Source organism: Gymnodraco acuticeps, unplaced genomic scaffold, assembly GCF_902827175.1.
Source record: "Gymnodraco acuticeps unplaced genomic scaffold, fGymAcu1.1, whole genome shotgun sequence".
Taxonomy (NCBI): Eukaryota; Metazoa; Chordata; class Actinopteri; order Perciformes; family Bathydraconidae; genus Gymnodraco; species Gymnodraco acuticeps.
Window position 1 is genome coordinate 146,239 of NW_022991433.1, and position 20,371 is coordinate 166,609.

Sequence of the window (20,371 nt, forward strand, 5' to 3'; positions counted from 1 at the left end):
AGATGTACTCACCCATAGCTATAGCCAGACTGCGAGAAAAAAGAGAGTTCCTGCATTTCTGTACCTCTTGCTCAAAGGTGTAAAAGCTTTCATCCAATCAGATCAAAGACCTGTGGATCACCCTGCCCTCCTGACCCGAGATGAGCCATCAGGTTTATAAAGGAAATCATGGCTCCACAGGATGCTGTAATGAACGACTCTGACACCTGCTTTGAGGACGTTTCCAGGACATCTCCTCCTGCCAGGATGCCCTAAGGAACGACTCTTTCACACCCACTGTGGGAAAGCTTCAGTCTCTGGACTCTCACATACTGGGTTCTTCTGTACTCATGTTACTAATCACTCATTTATGTACTATGTGTCTTTTCAATGTAGTGTTTTTATCTGTATTGTTCAAACTATTTAAAATAGAGTTTTCTAAAAAGGCAAAAGGACGTTCCTGTTTGAAACCTGCTGAACTTCAATTGAAGCGCAACAACAGCAGAGGACGAGTGTTGGAAACCACAGCAAGTCAATCAACACAGATATTTAAGTTTGAACTCTTTATTTGAAAAATATATTTACATTATATACATGTTATTGTGTCCAGTGTTTCTTATTGGAGGGACTCCAACCACTCCTCAGGGCTCCTCTCTTTGGCCAAAACAGGGCAGTAGCTCACTCTCTCCCCGCTGGCCTTCACCAGGAGTCTGTGCCCCGTCTCCTTTATCTTTCTCAGCCCACAGGAGGAGCACTTGTTCTGAGACGGGGCTCTGAGTCTCCGACTCTCCCCCCTCTGAGCTGCCTCCGCCTGCTGCTTCTGCAGTCTGAGACGGTTGTAATTTGTGGACTTGGGAGTGTATGAGGCGGAGGAGGAGGAGGAGGGGGCGGAGGAGGAAGAGGAAGAGGAAGAGGGGGTGGCAGGAAAGGGCTCCGCTTCTTCCGGGGGCCGCAGCTCTTTGAAGAGGGTGCCAGGGCCAGGCAGGGGCTCCTCTGCTCGCGGCTCCTCTCCTTGGGGCTCCTCCTCCTCAATTGACGTCTCAGAAAGAAGGGCCTCCTCTGCCGTCCGGGGGGCCTGCAGCGATTGGATCCCAGAGGTGAGGATGATCTTCTCCTGGGCCGCTGTCCACCTCTTGTGCCTGCAGAGTGAACACAGAGGATTAATAAGAGATGTTATCGGGGCCTCAGAAGATTGTCCTGTGTGAATGAACAGACTCACCACTGAGAGAGGGTCTGCTGGTTGACCGTAAACAGCTGGAGGGTCATCCTGGCTACGAGCGCTGGACATCTATAAACCGTAGCTCTGACCTGGTCGTATGCCGTGATCACCAGAGTCCAGCGGCTCCGGAGGAACCCCCACTGTGTTCTGCTGCTGGGGATTACCTGGCAGAGGAGGATGAAGATGTCCTCCACCAACCGGCTGGTGTCGGGCCACGTGGCGGGGCCGCTGCCTGTTCCCACCATGCAGCTGGAACCAGAGGAGAGAGGTGAGTGGATATGAAAACCTGTAAGAGAGCATACACAGCAGTGGGCTGCTTCACCTACCGCTTCATGCTTTCCAGCCTGGGGACGGCCTCTGTGTTGGCTGTGGAGGTCTTTGACTTCTTGAACCTCCCGTGTGTCAGCTGGGCCCTGTAGCGTGAGGGATACACTACACGGCCCTTATCCACATCCAGGAGGTTCTGCCAAAGACCCACGAGCACCTCCACCTCCTCCTGGGTGATGTCTCCCTTCTCACAAATCTCCACCAGACCGTGGGCCAGCCGACGCACCTGCTGGTAGCCGGGGGCTGCAACATTAACAGCAGTGGCCTGATGCGAAGGCCCAGGAAGAGGTGGAGGATGCTGCAGCAGCAGCTGAGGAGGAGACCGTGGAGCAGGAGGAGGAGGAGCAGGAGCAGCAGGAGGAGCAGGAGGAGGAGCAGGACGCCGTGGAGGAGGAGCAGGATACCGTGGAGCAGGACGCCGTGGAGCAGGACGCCGTGGAGCAGGATGCCGTGGAGCAGGATGCCGTGGATCAGGATGCCGTGGAGCAGGACGCCAAGCAGGATGCCGTGGAGCAGGACGCCAAGCAGGATGCCGTGGAGCAGGACGCCAAGCAGGATGCCGTGGAGCAGGATGCCGTGGAGCAGAAGGAGGAGGAGTAGGAGGAGCAGGAAGATCAAATAAATTCTCTCTGTCGTGGTCATATCCCTCCTCCTCCTCCTCCTCCTCAACAGTCACCTCCTCGCTGTCATCGGGATCCTCAGGGAGGGGCTGCAGAACCTTTCCCGTTTGGTTGTACAGATAGCTGATCCCGATGAGCTCACCTGAGGAAGAAAAGTGTAAATACATTCTTAATATCACAGCTGTTCTTCACCTGGTGGTGTTCTCTGCAGAGCCCCACACAGAAACCTTCCAGAAGCATCGGCTCTGAAGCATCACCTGTGTACTGCAGCAGCTTCACGTAGCTCTCCACCAGCGTGCTCTGGAAGAACTGCTGCGTGAGCTGGTGGAGAGTGTATTGCTCCTGGCCGCTGTAGCAGCTGGTGCCGGCCCCCTCGGCCCCCGCTGCCGCCTTTCCCCGGTCCTCGTTCCACCTCGTGAGCCCCTCCAACAGGAACATCTGGAAAAAGGTCCCCCTCGCAGAGGAGCCTGCAACATGACACACAAACGTCAGGATTTTACACCCAGGGAGAGAAAGTGTAGAACTCTTAGAGCACGGTGCCTCACCCGGGATGAACCTGTTGAGGTGCAGGTGGAAGGACTCCAGGGACGTGGAGCCACGGGCACAGCGGTAGACGGGCAGAGACACCCCCCCCCCCCGGGTCAGCTGTCCCGTCCTGGTGTACAGGCGGACACCAGCAGGATCCTGAAGGGGAGAGGCTCTGATTAATCAGTGTTTTGTCTTAACATAAAACATGTTGAATGGTTTCATGTAAGAGCTGTACCTGAATGCAGGGGATGTGTTGCCTCTGTGTCTCCAGGATCTGCTCCATGCGGTGCCGCTCCAGCAGGGGGACGTTCATGGTATCAGTGGCCCCCATGAACGCCTCCACCGCCTCTCCAAGGAGACGCTCGGTCTCCTGCACCCCACGCGTTCGGCGGCGGCAGTGCCGACCCATCTCCTTGCTGGACGGCGTCCTTCTGGACCCGTCCGCCTGCAGGGCCGTCTCCAAGATGGACAGGTCCTCCGCGTCCCACTCAAAAATGCAGCTGGAGAGACGCCGCATGTACTCGGGGTAGAGGGGGTGGCTCTCCGAGGTCACACCTGCTGCCAGTCGGCGTATAAAATGCCAGATGTCCAGCCTGACAGCCAGGTGTGGCCAGGCGGGGAAGAGAGCAGCTGCAGCGCAGGTGCCTCCGTCCCTCCGGCAGCAGTCCCTGTCCACATACAGGACCTGTGGAGGCTCCTTCCCTGCCAGCTGGTACCGCTCCTGCAGGCCCCTTGTCATGTCTCTCAGGCCGTAGCCCTCAGCGGCCGTCAGCACGGACCTGCCCCAGCTCGTTCCCCACGCTGCTCATCCACAGAGCGGTACCAGCGTCGGCTCCCGCCAGCTTCTTGGTCACCTGTGTCAAATGATCATATAATCATTTAAAAACATATAGTCTTATACTCTGATTGCCTTATACACTGTTTCATTGTATTGTTAGTCTTGTATGTGTTTAACAGAGACAGATGTTAAGGGTTTACATTTCAGGAGGGTAAAGGTGATTACATTACATTACATTTCTCACCTTCTTGGTGGAGTCCATTTTGAGGATGGAGCCAAAGATTGAAGTCACCTTCGCCTTAAGCTCCTCTATCTTCGTGAAGGACTCCAGGACGGAGGAGGAGGAGGAGGAGGAGGAGGAGGAGGAGGAGGAGGAGGAGGAGGAGGAGGAGGAGGAGGAGGAGGAGGAGGAGGAGGAGGAGGAGGAGGAGGAGGAGGAGGAGGAGGAGGAGGAGGAGGAGGAGGAGGAGGAGGAGGAGGAGGAGGAGGAGGAGGAGGAGGAGGAGGAGGAGGAGGAGGAGGAGGAGGAGGAGGAGCAGGAGGAGGAGCAGGAGCTGTGCACAGCAGAAAAACACACTTGACATACCAAATAGATGTTATTATACAAAGCTTAATAATGACACAAAGCACAGACTTACCTAAATCAGCCTCCACCTGAGCCGCTGCCTCCACCATCAGATGGTCGTCCTCGTCTTCTGAGGAAGCTGCAGACACAATTTAAAAAATGTTCACTCATCACACAACCCCTGACTGACACAGTAACACTCCACTGACATGATACATACACAGGAACGCTGGCTTTCTCTTCCTCCGCTGTTTGGGGGGAGATGTAGTGGAGGGGGAGACAGCTGGGGAGGTGGCGGCTGCTGATGCAGCTGAGGAGGCGACAGGCTGCTTCTCCTTGTCCCTTCTGTCGATATACTCCTTCAGCTGCGCCAGTTGGGACCCGGGCCTCCTGACAGACTGCTTCCTGAGCCACTTCCTGTACCTGACATTGAGATTGAGAGGCAACAGTTAGATTAATATCACATCAAGTATTTCTACAGCTAGTGATGAAAGTCCCACATGGCCTTACGTGCTTGGCTCCTTCTCCACAGTCTCGTACATCTCCCTGTACGTCATGGCTGTGAATACCCCAAAGCCCACCAGCTGTTCGTGTTCTGCAGCCATGCCCGGTGCTCTCTTCCTGCTCACAGCTGCCATCACTGCGGTGAAGAGCCCGGCGTACTCCAGCAGAGCATCCTTGTTCCACATGAGGGGAGTGCAGCTGACATCCCCCACCTCACGCTCTCCCTGATGCCCTGCCAGAATTGTTGCCGTGTAGCCCACGTCATTGGACAGCAGCCACTGGAAAGTCTGACCCCGGTACTGACCGAACTGGAGCTCTGTCTGGCTGAGGAGCTGCCAGCGGTCCGCCGGGTTCCCCCCCAGCAGTGAGACCCTTGACACAGCTTGTGTCTCAGCCAGCTCCCTGGTGTTGGAGGTGAGGCGCGGGGCTGCCCTCTTCAGGTTGTCTTTGGAGACTCTGACAGCTTCTTTGCTGGCCTTCAGCTGCAGGTCTGATGTACCAGCCTGGAAGGTGAAGGACGGTTTGTGATCCATTCTTCTGAAATCACATCAAAAACAGTTAAATCAAATCAAATCAAGTTTTATTTATATAGCACATTTTTAAAACGATTTTTGGTCGAGCCAAAGTGCTGTACATGCAATAAAAACACATTATTACAATAGCAAACAGAAGACAATAACTTACAACAGCAAAAATAAAAATCACACACTCAGCCGTTTTCGTCCTCGTGTGGCCGGGGTCTGACCCCGGCCACACGAGGACGAAAACGGCTAAACGCATAGGATTAACGCAAACGCAATCGCAAACAAGCTTCCGTCCACACGCAATAGTTATCCGGATAGTGTCTGTCCACACGAGACCGCTCCGTTTAGCTCCAACCGCTGGAGAAGCTGCAGTACATATGCAGGAGCCTGTACGTGGCGCTGTAACTTCCTCCACAAAAGTAGCGAAGAAGCATGGTTGTCCTTCTGTTTATTCTCCGCGGTGGGGGCCGAGGGAATCGGGCAGAGTTTTTCGCCAGTCAACGTGTATTAAAGTTTAAACCTTCCGACAAAATTATAAAAGTGCCGGTCAAAGGTCTTCTTTGTTATTTATTGAGCTTTAAAACAAATGAATAACGACTTTATATAATATAATAATAAAAATACACGGAGCCTCTCTTTTTCCACCCTCTCTTCGGACAGCGTCAGTGTCTGTCTCATGCAGCAGCTGATCCAGTAATGAGTGACCCGGCCGACAGTAAAAATAAACATATTTATAACTAGTTTAGGTAGTTTGAGAGGTGTCTCCGTCCTGTCAGATTAGACTTCTCTCGCGTTTATGTCCATATCGAGAGAAAGATAAATAATCTGAATTCAGTGTGCAGTTTACTTTGACGCGGGGTGAGCAGCAGAGGTGGGGAGAGACGGGGCTATTGCGCAATCATTATCAGAAAATGATCGCTGAAGCTGCAGTACATATCCACAAAAGCAGCGAGTAAGACCCCCCCTGGATGTGTAAGTCTGCTGTAGATGTTGCACAAAGAACTGTAGCATGGTCAGTAGCGTCCGGAGCACGATAGCAACTCTGCGATCCGCCATTGTTGTTGTTGTTGTTGTTGGTGGCGAAACACATCAGCAATGGCGCGGGGTAAGCGGAGGTGAGCAGAAGAGGTGGGGAGAGGCGGGGCTATTGCTATTGCGCAATCACTATCAGAAAATGTTCGTATTGGGCGCACACACGGAGCCGTTTGACCCCCCAGAGCGTTGCGTATGCCGTTCTATCCACCTTGGGACCCGTTATCGTTTCCTCAGTCGTTTAGTGCCGTATTCGGTCGTCCTCGTATGGCCGAATGGTCTATATGACACTAAACAGTAACGCAAACGGCCGTTTTCGTCCTCGTGTGGCCGGGGCATCAGCTCTGACTCAGTTAGAAGCTAGCAGTCAAGTACTTCACAAGTACATGTGAAGTACAGCAGTTAGTTAGCACAAAGCCTCTCTTTGGAGAAGAAGGCCTTTGAATTCAGGTGCACGAGAGAGAAACACAGATAGTACACAGGATGAAATAAAGAGGGATGATAAGAATAACAAGTTAATAACAGAATATGAAATGAGAAAAAACATGTAGTAACAGTCTGAATAGAAATAAGGAAAATAACATGAGTAAAAGCTGGTTCTGATTTGAAAGATAACACTTTTCCATCAGCTCAACATTAACCTCAGAGGTCTGACTTTAAATGAATGATACTTATTACATTATAATAATAATATTCGCCCTATGGTAGCCTTCATATACATGTTAACTTTAGTACACTACCACATAGTAAATACAAATTACCATGAGCATTAACTTCATGAACATTTAAATGTTACGTTAGTGCAAAGTAAAAAAGCATAACGTGTTTTGCACCTAGCAAAGTGCAGGAGAAATGCATGTTGTTGCCGTAGTTCTACTGTTAAGACTGTAAATGGCGGATTGGCAACTTTTAATCACGAATTGTGCATACAGATGTTAACTTCATAAACGTTAGCACAGCAATAAACATTAAATGACAAGTATTTACGGATTTAAACGGCCGGAAAGCTCCGGTGTGTTTCTGGCTTAGCGGCAACTTGTTACCAATGCTAATATGCGCGAACGTTAAAAGACAACACATTGGCATTCATCTATATTACATTATAACGGACTGTCGTGTTAAGAGTAATAGCGGAGTTTATGTTACCTTTTCAAAAGCCTGTCAGTTATGATGGCTGTTCATTTACAGTGAAGACAAGACGCTCCCCGCTCAATGAGACGTCATCCAATCAGAGTACTAGAACTAAGTGAGCCGACCAATGGGTGGACACAAGATGTAAACGATAATGCCATAGAAATGAACGGGAGGGGCGGAACTCTAAATGAGACTTTTTGAGCCTGAGCAGGCCCGATTATCCTCGCCCCCTAGGCGCAAGGATGACACGCAAATTCGTGAAGCGTTCCTCATTGCCAATTTATAATGATTTTTCCAACATAAATCCCGATTCCTAACAAGCAGAGGTGGAAGAAGTACTCAGAACTTCCAGTTAAGTCAAAGTTGCTGATTGAGAATAATGTGGTTATTACTCTTCAGCAGATTCCGTTCTTAGAATTAATTAAATTAATTAATATCTCTGCTCTCGGTCGGTTGAGCAGTTTTACCACTACATTTGCATAGTGGTTTTGATTGAGAATAAGGTAGTTTATTGCTCATCAACTGAATTAATGTTTAACAACACAAACTTGTATTTTCTGTTAATCACACCATAAGCTCAAGAACTAAATTGAGCTATTAAATGGGAAGGGTGGTGGCAGAATATTACATTCACACTGTGTTTAATAAACTTACGGATTATTGAATTGGATTTTGTTTAAAAAAATAAATAAAAATACAAATAAAAATAAAAAAACAATAAGTAAAAATAAGTACTGATATTTCCCTACCCCCGCTGAAGTTTCCCTAATTCGGATTAAAATTAAACTGGATGAGTTTAGCTGTCACCTGATATTTGTTGCGGGTTCATGTTTGTTTGTATAATTGTTTCGTGTTTGTTTGTATACCTGCCGTCTTGTGCATGTTTTTGTAACAACTAATAAATTAATCAGTCCACAGCCAAGGTAAAATTAATCTAAATTTCCGCAAAAGGAAAATAAATAGCAAAAAAGCCTCTGTTTTACACCCGGGAACCTCAGAGGCATAACTGCGGGTCATCTGTCTGCTCAAATAGGTCAATGTTGTATTATTTGTTTCATTTATTCTTAATCTATGTATTGTATGATAATAATGAAAATAAAATAACCTAATGTATTTAACACATTCCGAAACAAAGCAGATAAGACAAGACTTAGACACAATGGTGATTGAACCTTTTTGCACGATTGATGCAAAATGAAAACTTTGTCATTATCTGTTTCCAACTGGCCACTGGAATCAGATAATGGATATGAGTTGAAGTTCAATTACAGTTTTAAATATAGTTCAACATCCTTTTCTATACTCTGCTTGGTGCTGCAGAAGAAGAAAATAAAATAAAACGCAAGACACGGGGTCAGAGACAGGCGTGACCTCTGGAAGGAGAAGATAATCTGAAGCAGACCACGGCGCGACCCATTGGGGGTTTTATGACCATAGCACAAAGGAAGATCTAATTTCAGCAGTCAGTTTTTTTGGCAGAACTTTTGAGCATTTTTAAAATGTCTTTTCTTGCCTCTGTGCAAGGCTTAGTCTTTCTATCAGTATAGCCACTGGTGTAAAGTAACTAAGTTCATAAACTTAACAAGTACTATACTTGGGCACAATTTTGAGATACTGGTACTTTATTTGAGTATCTAAAATGTTTTGCTGCTTTATTTTTCTACTCCACTACAGTTCAGTGGTAAATGGTGTACTTTTACTCCACTACATGTATTTAATACCTTTAGTTACTTTCAGCTGTGGATGAATGATGTGAAATCTAATCAAGTGTTTAATCAGACTTTAGTTCCACCTGGAGTAAATCCACCAGCTACCGTATGCAGTATACAAAGTCATTCAAACTAGCTTCTCCTTTACCAGCTTTGAGAACACTTTCATGATCAATCATTATAAAACATATCATATATAGTATTCTGGAATAAACCAATCTGCACAACGACTACTTTTACTGTCGCTATTTTCACTATATTTTGATGACAATACTTTTCTACTTTTACTTGAGTAACATTTTGAATGCAGTACTTTCACTAACTTAGTATTCCTACACTCTGGTACTTCTACTTGTACTCAAGAACAAGATCTGAGTACCTAAGCTAACGTTAGCCAGAAACATTCCATTTTGACACAAAGAACAATGGGGTAATTTCAAAGTAATTCGAAGTAATTCACACAGCCTCTTCCCTATGGGAGGAGCAGTAGTTTCAGCTTCATTTAAATATGTCGCGTAGTTATAGATGGATTTATTTTTTCCTCTAAAAGAGAGAATGTGTATTTTATGTTAGTATTTCAAAAATCTCCTGGGGGAGAATCCCCCCAGACCCCCTGCGGGGGTTGGGTTTTCAGCATGTGAACTCTTTCACTTGTGAGGAAATGGCAGGATTGGCTCCAGGTCGCCTTTTTATTTACTACAAGACAAATGTTTTTATTTTATTTTAATTTCATACAGTTCAATTTGGATTGAGACAGGGAAATATTCTAAACCTCACGCGTGGCGTTTCACTGACAAGGGGGCGATATAGCGTGTATGTAATTACATTTCAAATACTGATTTGAGCCCCACCACTGTATGGGTTAGCCCTACCATAGATTATCTAACACAAATACTCGGGAGCCGATAAGTCAATAAGTTGCTTATCGCGACAGGCACACAATAAAACAGTGGAAACAAACATGTGTTTGACTTTCATTATTTAATGAAACTGTGTGCCCTTTATAGTCTGTGTCCAATATTGTGTATTTGTATATATATATTATATATATATATCCTAAATATATGCTAAGGTCCCGCTACGGACACGATAGCAGTCGCTTCGTGCGCATGTGTGTAATTAAACCCATGATATCAAAATCTCACTCCAGCCAGGTACCCAAAGTTAGCAACCCTGTCCATACCCCAATAATATTTTATTGATGACAAGTTTGCATCCCTGCCTGTTATCGTTTTCATCACGGAGCTGGAAAAATGGTGTATTGATTACTGATCTGTGCAAGTCCAATTTGTTAACTGACTTTGGTTCTAATGTTAATGTTAATTTGATTTCAACCCATAAGTAATTATTTAAATTACCTCAACATTCCACATGATGGATTAGTGTTCCACATTTTTCCCACTAATTTGTTTATGATTAGGCCAATGGTAAAGAGAGACTTGATGACCCTGTGTCCTTTTTGTTAGCACGAGGTTCCATTTTGTCTAATGGCGTTGGACAGCTTCACTAGTCACCCAGTTCTACCCTGCTACAGTCCGGCTGAGTGCAGTCACAGAGATGCTATGGCTGCTCTACATGACATTAATGGTTTGGTCCGAGAATGGACACCATTTCCTGCTCCCAGAGAGAATGACGCTCCTCACACTGAACAATACAGCCATTGACACTGTCTCACGTGGGTCTGCTCCCCCCCACCGAGCCATGAACTGGAAGCTGGAATTCTGAACACTTGGAACTGTCACACCAGCACCAACCCTTGGGTCAGTTAGATGAGACTAACGGCTTCACTTAGGGCATATGGGTCAGAAATATGACTCTCGTTACCACGGAGTGGGTTGTTTGTTTTTTAAGGCTATTCATACTGCTATGCAGAGTGAAGAGCCCCTACTATTTTAACAAATACGATGTCAGGGGCCTCTTACTGTCTACTTCTGCATGTATTCACATTATATGGACCATGTTTACACCTGTTGAAACTAGGGCTGCACGGAACTCAGGCTACAATACAACCATTTTGTTCTGCTCTAACGATTCAATTTATAAATTCTACATCAAAATAGTTCGGTTTATTGTTTCCAATGATAACGTCACCTTAAGTGGAGGAATGCAAACCTGTTTTAAAATGTAAGGTTTTGAATTTCTTTGACATTTCTCAGTAATGACACCCTCAGACGCCCACTATCATTTATGCCAGTGGTTCCCAAACTTTGTTGTGCCCAAGGCACACCAAAGGACAAGTAAAAAATCTCAAGGCACACCTATTGTGAAAAGATAGCCCTTATAACACGTGTTATCACTCATATTATGTAAAATATCTGTAAATGTGCATAATTATTTACTAATGCCAAATAAAATGTGACAAAGACAACTATATTACGAAATATTTCCGAAATGAATTTGAAACTTTATCAAATTAGGCTTCATCAAACCAGCAACACACTCATTTACACCAGACAGGTCACAAAATAGAAAATGAGGCAAAGGAAACTCAGCAGAAATTCAACACAGACAACTGTCAATGCAAGGAAGCTGCATTGTCCATGGTCCGGAACTACAAATTATAAATGTATTACTTTAAAAAAAAAATGTAATATATTACACTACTTCGTTACTATCTACATAAAGTAACTCGGTACTTTACTCGTTACTTTCCTCGCCGAGCACGTACAAACTGCGCATGCGTGAGTGGCAATAACTTTCCTTACCAGCAGGCGGCGGTAGTCAAGCCCCCAGGTAGTGCGCCGGACTCAGATGAAAATATTCGTGCTGGCCAAACGGCGGTACTACACTTCCGGTTTGGTTGCCAGGCCCGAAAACACTTTTCCCATTGACTTACATGGGGAAAGAGTGGTCTGTAACTCGTTGGATAATTTTTAACTAAATAAACTACCCAGTTTGAACACTTGTATAGCCCTTATTAAAAAACATTCGTTCCTCAAGTTGTAAAACATTTGCTAATAACGTTATTCTGAGAGTTATTTCCCTCTGCATTATGAACGCGCATCTAATCCACGGGACCGCGCAGCCCGGCACGTTCATGTTACGTGTCCCGACCAATCAGAGCACACTGTGCTCACAGGGAGGGTGCTGGAGCCAGGCTCTGGATGGAGCTTTTGGAGCTACAACGAGCGTTAAAGGCAGAGAGTGAAATTCAGTGAATACACGTAGTTTACAGATATGCTGTATGAGGAACCAATGTGAGTTGCGTTTATCTTTACCCATGGATGCACAATGGGAACGGATCCATATCGTCTTACTGCCATCCCACGGAGCTGTAATAATGGATATATTGCACATGTTTGCTGTAATTCATTGTCATACTACATGGGCTGTATGATTGAATCTTGTACCGTAAATGTTGTATTAAATGGAGTTAATATTACCGATATCACTAGATCATTACTAGCTAGCCGCTAGCTGCTAACTGCCGCCTCGTTCATATCGAATCCATGGCGGTAGTGTGTATTTGTCATTTAATACAGGCAACAACCGGAAGACAGAGAAGAAGAATAGACTGCGTGATATAAAAATAATGGGCATACCTCCACCCCTCGATAGTTATCGCTGACTCAGCCATGTTTATGCAGCACTGCACGTGGAGATGTGGACGCGCAAGTCGCGCATATTACGTACATAAACCTACAAAGTACTGATATAGTAAATTGAAAAATAAATGATTATTTTTGTGTAGTTGTATATTGAAAAAATAATGTATGGTTGTCACGGCACACCCGGATTTGCCTCACGGCACACCAGTGTGCCGCGGCACACCGTTTGGTAACGGTGGTAACTCAGATGCTTACATGGACTTGTATGTTTTTCCTTCATATCTAACAGAAATAAGAGAGAAAGAGATGGGAAAGTGAGTAAAGAGGGATAGGAAGGAGGAGAGATATTTGCGAGTTGCATACTGACTCTGAGTTTTGTCGATTAATAGCTTATATAGACAATACCATGCTTAAATAGACTCCTAAGTTATTATTTCATATGTGACAATATGTAAGAAAAGGGAGGGAAGAGTCAAATTATATTGAGAAATTGAGCAATTGATTTCATATTGGAACATTCATTTCTCAAACCTATGTTTTATGGAAGAGGAAATGTACTTCTGATAAACTAATCCTTGATCAAACGGTAAATGGTGAATTAATATAACATTTATAATCATTGAGAAAGGGTTATTCCACAGGGACTAGCTCACATTTAACTTAAAATAACATTTATCTGCTTTGGACTGATGAGTATATGATTCTTGCATGTTAAATTACTAACACAAACCTTACATTTATAATGTGCATGTCTCAGGAAGGCTCCCAAATCATTCTGAGGGGGCCTATCCTATTTTTGTAATTGAATGATAATGTGTTAATCCATTACCTTGAGTTGTCTGCACTCAGGAAAACATCCCTATCAAGTGTTAACCCAATAACTAGGACAGCTCTGAAGGCCAAGGGTCAGAGAGAGAGGATCACACTCTGCGGCTGCAGAGAGCAACTTATCCACGGGCAAGGAGGTCGTTCGAGATGAGAGGATTCTAATCTTCAACTTTCTGATGAGATGGGATGCTTCTTCATTTTCGCTCGCAGGACGAGCGATGGCTTCATACAAGGTTTCTATGTTTCTTGGAGGAGCAGATGTTTTCATAACCTCTCCCATCACGGGGGGGGCATCTGGATGTGCCACTTGGAATAGGCAGGTGCTCTGCTCTCAAGCAGATAGCAGAAGGAATGCAGGCAGATGAGCCTCTGTTTCACTGGGAGATCATAAAGTGCTCACTGAATTGAGCCACAAAAGCAGAGCAATTGGGGGGGATTGAGATATGGCGCTCTGATGAAGAAGAGTTTTGAGCCAATCAGCACCTCAGTGCTAATCTACAGATAATTGAGTTATGGCGCTCTGATGAAGAAGAGTTTTGAGCCAATCAGCACCTCAGTGCTAATCTACAGTATCAGGATGCCTTTACACACCAGACATTCTGTGTCATAAAAGAGAGGAGGAAAACATGTCTTCTAGCTCTCGTACAAAGATAACATTTGAATTGAATGACCAGATGATTACAGATGTACAATTAATGATTGTTTTTGTATTCCCAATGAACAGATATGTGTTAAATAGTGGTGATAAATATATTTGATCAGATTACACTTTCACACTAAATTAATTAATTGATATTTTCAGATTTATAAGGTATTGAACAATAAGATATTTCTAATATTATAACAGACAATGTTACTATCCTTAATCATTACCAGGTAAAACAGATGTTTTGATATTGATTACAGTGATGCTCTAAATAAAGAACAGATGTTTTGATATTGATCTCAGTTGATGCTCTGAATAAAGAACAGATGTTTTGATATTGATTACAGTTGATGCTCTGAATAAAGAACAGATGTTTTGATATTGATTACAGTTGATGCTCTGAATAAAGAACAGATGTTTTGATTTTTTCCTTTTCAGGTTGTTATACAATAAAATGTTTGATTCTTCAGATTGTTAAACATCTTGAGAATTGTTTAGCTTTCCCTTCAGATTTTGAAATGACATAATGATTGATAGTTGAAGTAATGTAATTAATTAAATATCATGCCTTACTCTTGAATAAAGCGTAATGAAGTAAACGTAAAGTAATGTTAAAGATTGAGGACACTGTAACTTTACAGATTACAGATTGATCGAATCATCACTGTGAATTTATACCTTAACTAGGAACCTTAGCTGGATCTCTCATGATTCTGATTTAATACCTCAATTGGATTTATTATAAATCCTAAATTCTAATTGTGTTTTAATAAATAATTGCCTTGAAGTAAATCTTTGAGATGTAAGCTGATTTAGAATTTGTGTTTGATGAATGAGATTAACTGAGTGATAAATGATAAAAGATCTTATTTTTGAAACATATATTTTGCTATAATATTCTGTACCCCATGTGTTTATTATTGTACCTTTTGACAAAAATGCCAAGCACTGAAGAGAGATGATTTTTATTATGATTGACTGTGTTCAATCATGGTGATTGAAGTGTTTTTCAATCTTGTTCTATTTTTAATGTAATGAATGTATCTGAGCCCACCCAACTCTGAGGACGCTTATTGATTTTAAGTATTGACTGAAATATTCTTAGACTAATGTTAATTGGTTATCAATAGATTGATAAAAAGAGTGACTCTGTAAGAGAATATTTTCATCTGATCTGTTTATAGAGTCTTTTATGGTTCCTTAGAGTCTGTGATACTGCAAACATCTGCTTGTAGTCACTCAAAGACCCCTCTGTATGGTTGAGGTCACAGGTCAAACGCTTCTCCGATATCCGTGGGGGGTTTGAGACCTAGCAGCATCTCTTTGAGACAAGCAGATCATTGTCTTGCATCGGCTATTGATTATACGCGGGCTTTCTGGAAGCCCGCCTCTCCTCGTGTTGGTTAGATGTTTTGTGTCTTTTGGTTCAGAGATTACCTTGGTGGAGCACAAGGACAGTGTGAAACTAGGATGATTTCCAGGCCGTATGTAATTGTCTGTCTCTCAATAAATATCAGTGTATTGACAGGTGAATCCAGTTTCCCTCATTTGATGATGCGCTCAACATTGCTGCAAAGAAGTTTTAACTTCACAAAAGTGAGGTTGCTTCTCTTGTGAAACCTGTCCATTTCATCCACATTTGACTCGTGAAATGTACAGCAGAGTCACTGCTGTAAGCAGGGTCCCACACTCACAGGCAGAGATCCAGGGTGATGCACATGGCTTTCTTACCCGGGAATGAGTGTGTGTGTGAAAGCTGGGTAAAAGTGATGTGAATACAGGGGGGGAGAGAGCAGCAGCAGCAGGCTGTGACCCAGAGAGCTCCTTCCAGCAGCTGGCTCAATCCCACCCAGAGGACAGGCTGCTGCTTACAGAGTCACTGGTCCCACACTCACAGGCAGAGATCCAGGGTGATGCACATGGCTTTCTTACCCGGAAATGAGTGTGTGTGAAAGCTGGGTAAAAGTGATGTGAATACAGGGGGGGGAGAGAGCCGCAGCAGCAGGCTGTGACCCAGAGAGCTCCTTCCAGCAGCTGGCTCAATCCCACCCAGAGGACAGGCTGCTGCTTACAGAGTCACTGGTCCCACACTCACAGGCAGAGATCCAGGGTGATGCACATGGCTTTCTTACCCGGGAATGAGTGTGTGTGAAAGCTGGGTAAAAGTGATGTGAATACAGGGGTGGAGAGAGCCGCAGCAGCAGGCTGTGACCCAGAGAGCTCCTTCCAGCACCTCGCTCTCTCCCACCCAGAAGACAGGCTGCTTCGCAGCACTATGTAACCCAGGTATGTAACAGCATGAAACCTGTCCATTTCATCCACATTTGACTCGTGAAATGTACAGCAGAGTCACTGCTGTAAGCAGGGTCCCACACTCACAGGCAGAGATCCAGGGTGATGCACATGGCTTTCTTACCCGGGAATGAGTGTGTGTGTGTGTGTGAAAGCTGGGTAAAAGTGATGTGAATACAGGGGGGGAGAGAGCCGCAGCAGCAGGCGGTGACCCAGAGAGCTCCTTCCAGCAGCTGGCTCAATCCCACCCAGAGGACAGGCTGCTGCTTACAGAGTCACTGATCCCACACTCACAGGCAGAGATCCAGGGTGATGTACATGGGTCAGAAAAAGTCTAAGTTAACTTTTGGAAGAACCATATAAAAGGGTGAAAATGGATAAAAATGTACCCCAAAATAGTGACTCTTAAGGCGGATATAGTCCCCTGACAACTCCCGTTACATTCCTCCAGAGTCAGAAAAAGTCTAAGTTAACTTTTGGAAGAACCATATAAAAGGGTGAAAATGGATAAAAATGTACCCCAAAATAGTGACTCTTAAGGCGGATATAGTCCCCTGACAACTCCCGTTACATTCCTCCAGAGTCAGAAAAAGTCTAAGTTAACTTTTGGAAGAACCAGAAAAGAGGGGTGAAAATGGTTAAATTGTACCCCAAAATAGTGTCTCTTAAGGTGGGTAAAAGGTATGTGAATATGGGGTGACGTATATGGACACTTGAGCACCAGCAAGACCCCCACCTCCATAACCTTGTGCACCAGGCGAACCTGTGTACCCACACTTAAGCACTCCCCCACGGACTAAACCAAGAGGGAACACCGGTCAGAAGTTCGTGCCCCTGGTAACACTGAATAACAAAATAATATGGGGGCATGCCATTAAAACTGCTATGCATTGAGGATTTTAGTCCGAGATGAGTGCTTATCTGCGGGTATCTTGTGTCAGCTTCGTGGACCTCAATTTAGCAGGAGATGTCCATGATATTGACAAACATATTTATATACAGAATGATGATTATTTTACCCTCAGACACATGCATAGAGAACCCCCAAGTGTTGCATGTGTGTAGGCATAGTTGGTCAAATGTGTCTAGCCGGTGGCAGGGAATTTGCATTGGTAGTTGACATCACATTTCCATTGTGCGTACCTCAGTACATTTGAAGGACAAGTCCCATGTTAACTCTGTCCATAAGACAGACATTTTCCTTACAGTGATTTGATGTCGAGCATCTCACCGAGTTCTCAAATCAATGGGAGTCGGCACGGAGAACATCCCTCTTTACTTGTACACTCCAAAGACCTGTGTGTTTGCTGTTGCAGAGTCCAAGTGGTGTAGGCATTATACTTTATTTTCAGACAACAAAGAACTGTCTATTGCATTGGCCGGGAATCGAACCCGGGTCTCCCACGTGGCAGGTGAGAATTCTACCACTGAACCACCAATGCTGAATTATAATGCCAAACCACCATACGGCAGTTGAGGCGAAAAGTTCAGCCAACAAAGACTGTTTTTCAAGCAACCACGCCTCTATATTTCATTATAAGATCTATATCCGTAAAGACATTCTAGTGTTCCTCCCTTAAATGGATTTGATGTTTAGCATCAAACTAGTGTTTTCTAATGCCGCGGAGTCAGCACGTATAACATGCCACACAACTCAAGCGTATTACTAAAGAGATAGGTTCCAACCGGGGGCACAAAGTGCAGCACAAAGTGCAGCACAGCAGCAGGGGTCTTTTTTGGACTCAATGCCAAAGAAGCCACAGGTGAGAGCCACGAACCATGCTAGCGCAGCTGGGGGAAAGGGTGTGGCCTGGGATGTGGAAGTGCCAAGTGAGGGTCACCGCGAGGGCTTGGACTGGGACAACTATGGTGGTGTCTGTTCTCGAGGACAGCCTCCACAATTACTCTGGTTTCTCTTCAAAACGTATAAGTCTTTCGCCTTTTACTAAAGACTTCCGTGGAGAGGAACACCTACGAGTTCAACCTATTTTTGGTAGGCTTGGCCATTTGGCTGAGCATTCTGAGTTTGAGAAAGACAAGAGCAGTCGTTAGCACCTGGGCGATCCAAGCTACCCAGCGCCTCGGTTACGCCAGGTCAAAAGAGCCGCACCAAGACCTGCGGCGACTGCGCAACGAGTCCGTCTCCCGCAGCAAACGTTAAGGGTCATCGCTTCTCGGCCTTTTGGCTAAGATCAAGTGTAGTATCTGTTCTTATCAGTTTAATATCTGATACGTCCCCTATACGGGGACTATATATTAAATGGATTTTTAGCACTGGGAGCTGAAAGAGGGGCTTGCCCCGTTCACTCCACGCATCGACCCGGTATTGCAGCGCCTCCGGGAACGGTGCACCCATCTCCTGCCTTGTGGAAAAACAAACAAAGACGCATCTCGAAACCAAAACAGATGGTTTCAATTGAGGGCAGAAACTGCAGCACATCAGCAGCGGATCTTTTTTGGACTCAATGCCAAAGGTGACACATTGAACTTGCCTTGGCTCTGGAGCGTGGCACGCAGAGTGAGGCTCACTGCAAGGGACAGAGATATTTCGAGCCCAAAGCAAGGACACGCTCTGGGGAGGACATTGGCACCAGAAAGTCTTTCCTGGAGCAAAGAAGCTGCCACACATGCAAGCTGTAATAGTTGTCTTTGACCTTTTCTTCAACACTATAATCAGGGGAGAGCGCGAACGCAGTCCCCCACTACCACAAATTATGCAGTCGAGATTCCCACATTTGGGGAATTCGCAGCGGTCAGCATAGCCGGGGTGCAATGGCCGAGCCTCGCCCTGGGTGAACCAATTTTTTCAATTTTTTTTTGACGCTTTATTGTTTTAAGGCACATAAATTACAAAGATAAACTTGCATGTACATATTTTCTGTTTTAAAAAAAACAACACAATTATAATCCTATTACTTCAAAATACATTTTTCTTTTTCCAACAACAATTCATTTAAAAATTCATCAAAAATGTTTAGTCTTTTTCAACAACAGTACAGTTAAAGTGCCTCAATATCTTTAGATATTTTTTTATATTTAATCTTTTTTTTTTTTTTTTTTTTTCTTTTTTCCCCAACAACAATTCATTTAAAGTGCATCAAATCTTCAGTTTTCCCAACAACTAAACATTTAAAGTGCATCCATCAGTTCTTTTGTTAAAAATATGGCATCAATTTTCCAGATGATTTTAATTTCGGCCTCCTTACACTTCACTCTGTCCCTGAGAATGTAGTCATGGACCATTGTGAGGCCAACCTTTACCACTGACTGTGTGGGCATCTGGCATTTCTTAAAGGCGGTTAAGTTCCTACACCTCCAAATTCCTTCTTTCAAGCAATTAATTACAGCCCACCACCGTTGATGTCTTTCAGGATCCTTGGGTTCTAAATCACCATAAAGTACATCTTGCTCATTGGGTCCCCTATAAAGAGCAGTTAACCATGGCCTTAGTGTCCCCCACACCCTTTTCGCACATGAACAATACCAAAAAAGATGAGCCACATTTTCCTCGGAGCTACAACTTAGAATGGGGCATTTTGCACTCTTTGAGCATCTTCTCCTGTACAGGAACGCTTTTGTTGGGAGACAACTATGTGCTGTTTTCCATGCCAAATCCTTATGGGCGTTAAAGAGGAATGGTGAGTTTACATTTTTCCATATTTGCAGGCATTTCTGTTCTGGTAATATCCCTATTGGTGTTAGGCTTGAGGTCAGAGGTGAGAGGCTTTTTTCAACACAACTTCTGTTCACCACGCCTACAGATGATTTGTCTAAGGCGGCTCTCTTAAAGAGGGTCACAGCTCTGCCATACAATGGTGGCCTAGTCTCTGCATGGGGGATGTTCAGAGGGGCTCTTTTGCCTGTACCAGAAATAAACTTCCGGCCCACCCACAGTTTTGCAAAGTGTGTCCAGAGGCTATTGTTCTTTTCAGATAACACAGCATTTAGAATTGGTGTTAAAAATAGGGCTTCCAGTTTGACCCCCAGCTCTGGGACTGCTCTCCCTCCTTTTTCTAATGGTTTATACATGATCTCTCTTTTCAAGTATTCCTGGTGCGAACCCCAGATAAATTGGAAAATTGATCTTCTCAAGGTTGTTTGAAAGGCTCTTGGTACAGGCAGGGTGGCTGCTAGATGA

The 20,371-nt window shown here is 44.8% G+C and overlaps 2 protein-coding genes and 4 non-coding genes across 6 annotated transcripts; 2 read left to right on the forward strand and 4 right to left on the reverse strand.

The window, feature by feature from the left end:
* Positions 1 to 530: 530 nt before the first annotated feature.
* LOC117532513 lies at positions 531 to 3,780 on the reverse strand. Its single transcript, XM_034195861.1, has 7 exons — positions 3,696 to 3,780; positions 2,909 to 3,527; positions 2,691 to 2,829; positions 2,403 to 2,612; positions 1,525 to 2,287; positions 1,199 to 1,447; positions 531 to 1,118 (listed from the first exon to the last, which is right to left on the reverse strand). The coding sequence occupies exons 2-7, from the start codon at positions 3,410 to 3,412 to the stop codon at positions 596 to 598; spliced, it is 2,388 nt and encodes a 795-aa protein (XP_034051752.1). The 5' UTR covers positions 3,413 to 3,527; positions 3,696 to 3,780; the 3' UTR covers positions 531 to 595.
* On the reverse strand, positions 3,432 to 12,192 carry LOC117532512. Its single transcript, XM_034195860.1, has 6 exons — positions 12,138 to 12,192; positions 4,527 to 5,057; positions 4,237 to 4,439; positions 4,090 to 4,155; positions 3,696 to 3,760; positions 3,432 to 3,527 (listed from the first exon to the last, which is right to left on the reverse strand). The coding sequence occupies exons 1-6, from the start codon at positions 12,164 to 12,166 to the stop codon at positions 3,432 to 3,434; spliced, it is 990 nt and encodes a 329-aa protein (XP_034051751.1). The 5' UTR covers positions 12,167 to 12,192.
* Positions 12,193 to 17,604: 5,412 nt separating this feature from the next.
* trnag-gcc lies at positions 17,605 to 17,675 on the reverse strand. Its single transcript has one exon. It is a non-coding gene; the product is annotated as a tRNA-Gly (tRNA).
* A 459-nt stretch (positions 17,676 to 18,134) lies between these two features.
* On the forward strand, positions 18,135 to 18,251 carry LOC117532517. The gene has a single exon (XR_004566874.1). It is a non-coding gene; the product is annotated as a U5 spliceosomal RNA (small nuclear RNA).
* Positions 18,252 to 18,399: 148 nt separating this feature from the next.
* LOC117532526 lies at positions 18,400 to 18,590 on the forward strand. The gene has a single exon (XR_004566885.1). It is a non-coding gene; the product is annotated as a U2 spliceosomal RNA (small nuclear RNA).
* A 317-nt stretch (positions 18,591 to 18,907) lies between these two features.
* LOC117532525 lies at positions 18,908 to 19,065 on the reverse strand. Its single transcript, XR_004566884.1, has one exon. It is a non-coding gene; the product is annotated as a U1 spliceosomal RNA (small nuclear RNA).
* Between the last annotated feature and the right edge of the window lie 1,306 nt (positions 19,066 to 20,371).

Excerpts from the sequence above, each read along its gene's own strand:
- LOC117532512 (XM_034195860.1), bottom strand. The coding sequence starts at position 12,166 with ATGGATCCGTTCCCATTGTGCATCCATGG. Across the intron at positions 5,058-12,137 it reads TTCCCATTGTGCATCCATGG|AAGAATGGATCACAAACCGT; the intron begins GTAAAGATAAAC and ends ATGTGATTTCAG. Across the intron at positions 4,156-4,236 it reads GAGAAAGCCAGCGTTCCTGT|CTTCCTCAGAAGACGAGGAC; the intron begins GTATGTATCATG and ends TTGTGTCTGCAG.
- LOC117532513 (XM_034195861.1), bottom strand. The coding sequence starts at position 3,412 with ATGACAAGGGGCCTGCAGGAGCGGTACCAGCTGGCAGGGAAGGAGCCT. Across the intron at positions 2,830-2,908 it reads AACACATCCCCTGCATTCAG|GATCCTGCTGGTGTCCGCCT; the intron begins GTACAGCTCTTA and ends TCTCCCCTTCAG. Across the intron at positions 2,613-2,690 it reads CCTCAACAGGTTCATCCCGG|GCTCCTCTGCGAGGGGGACC; the intron begins GTGAGGCACCGT and ends GTCATGTTGCAG.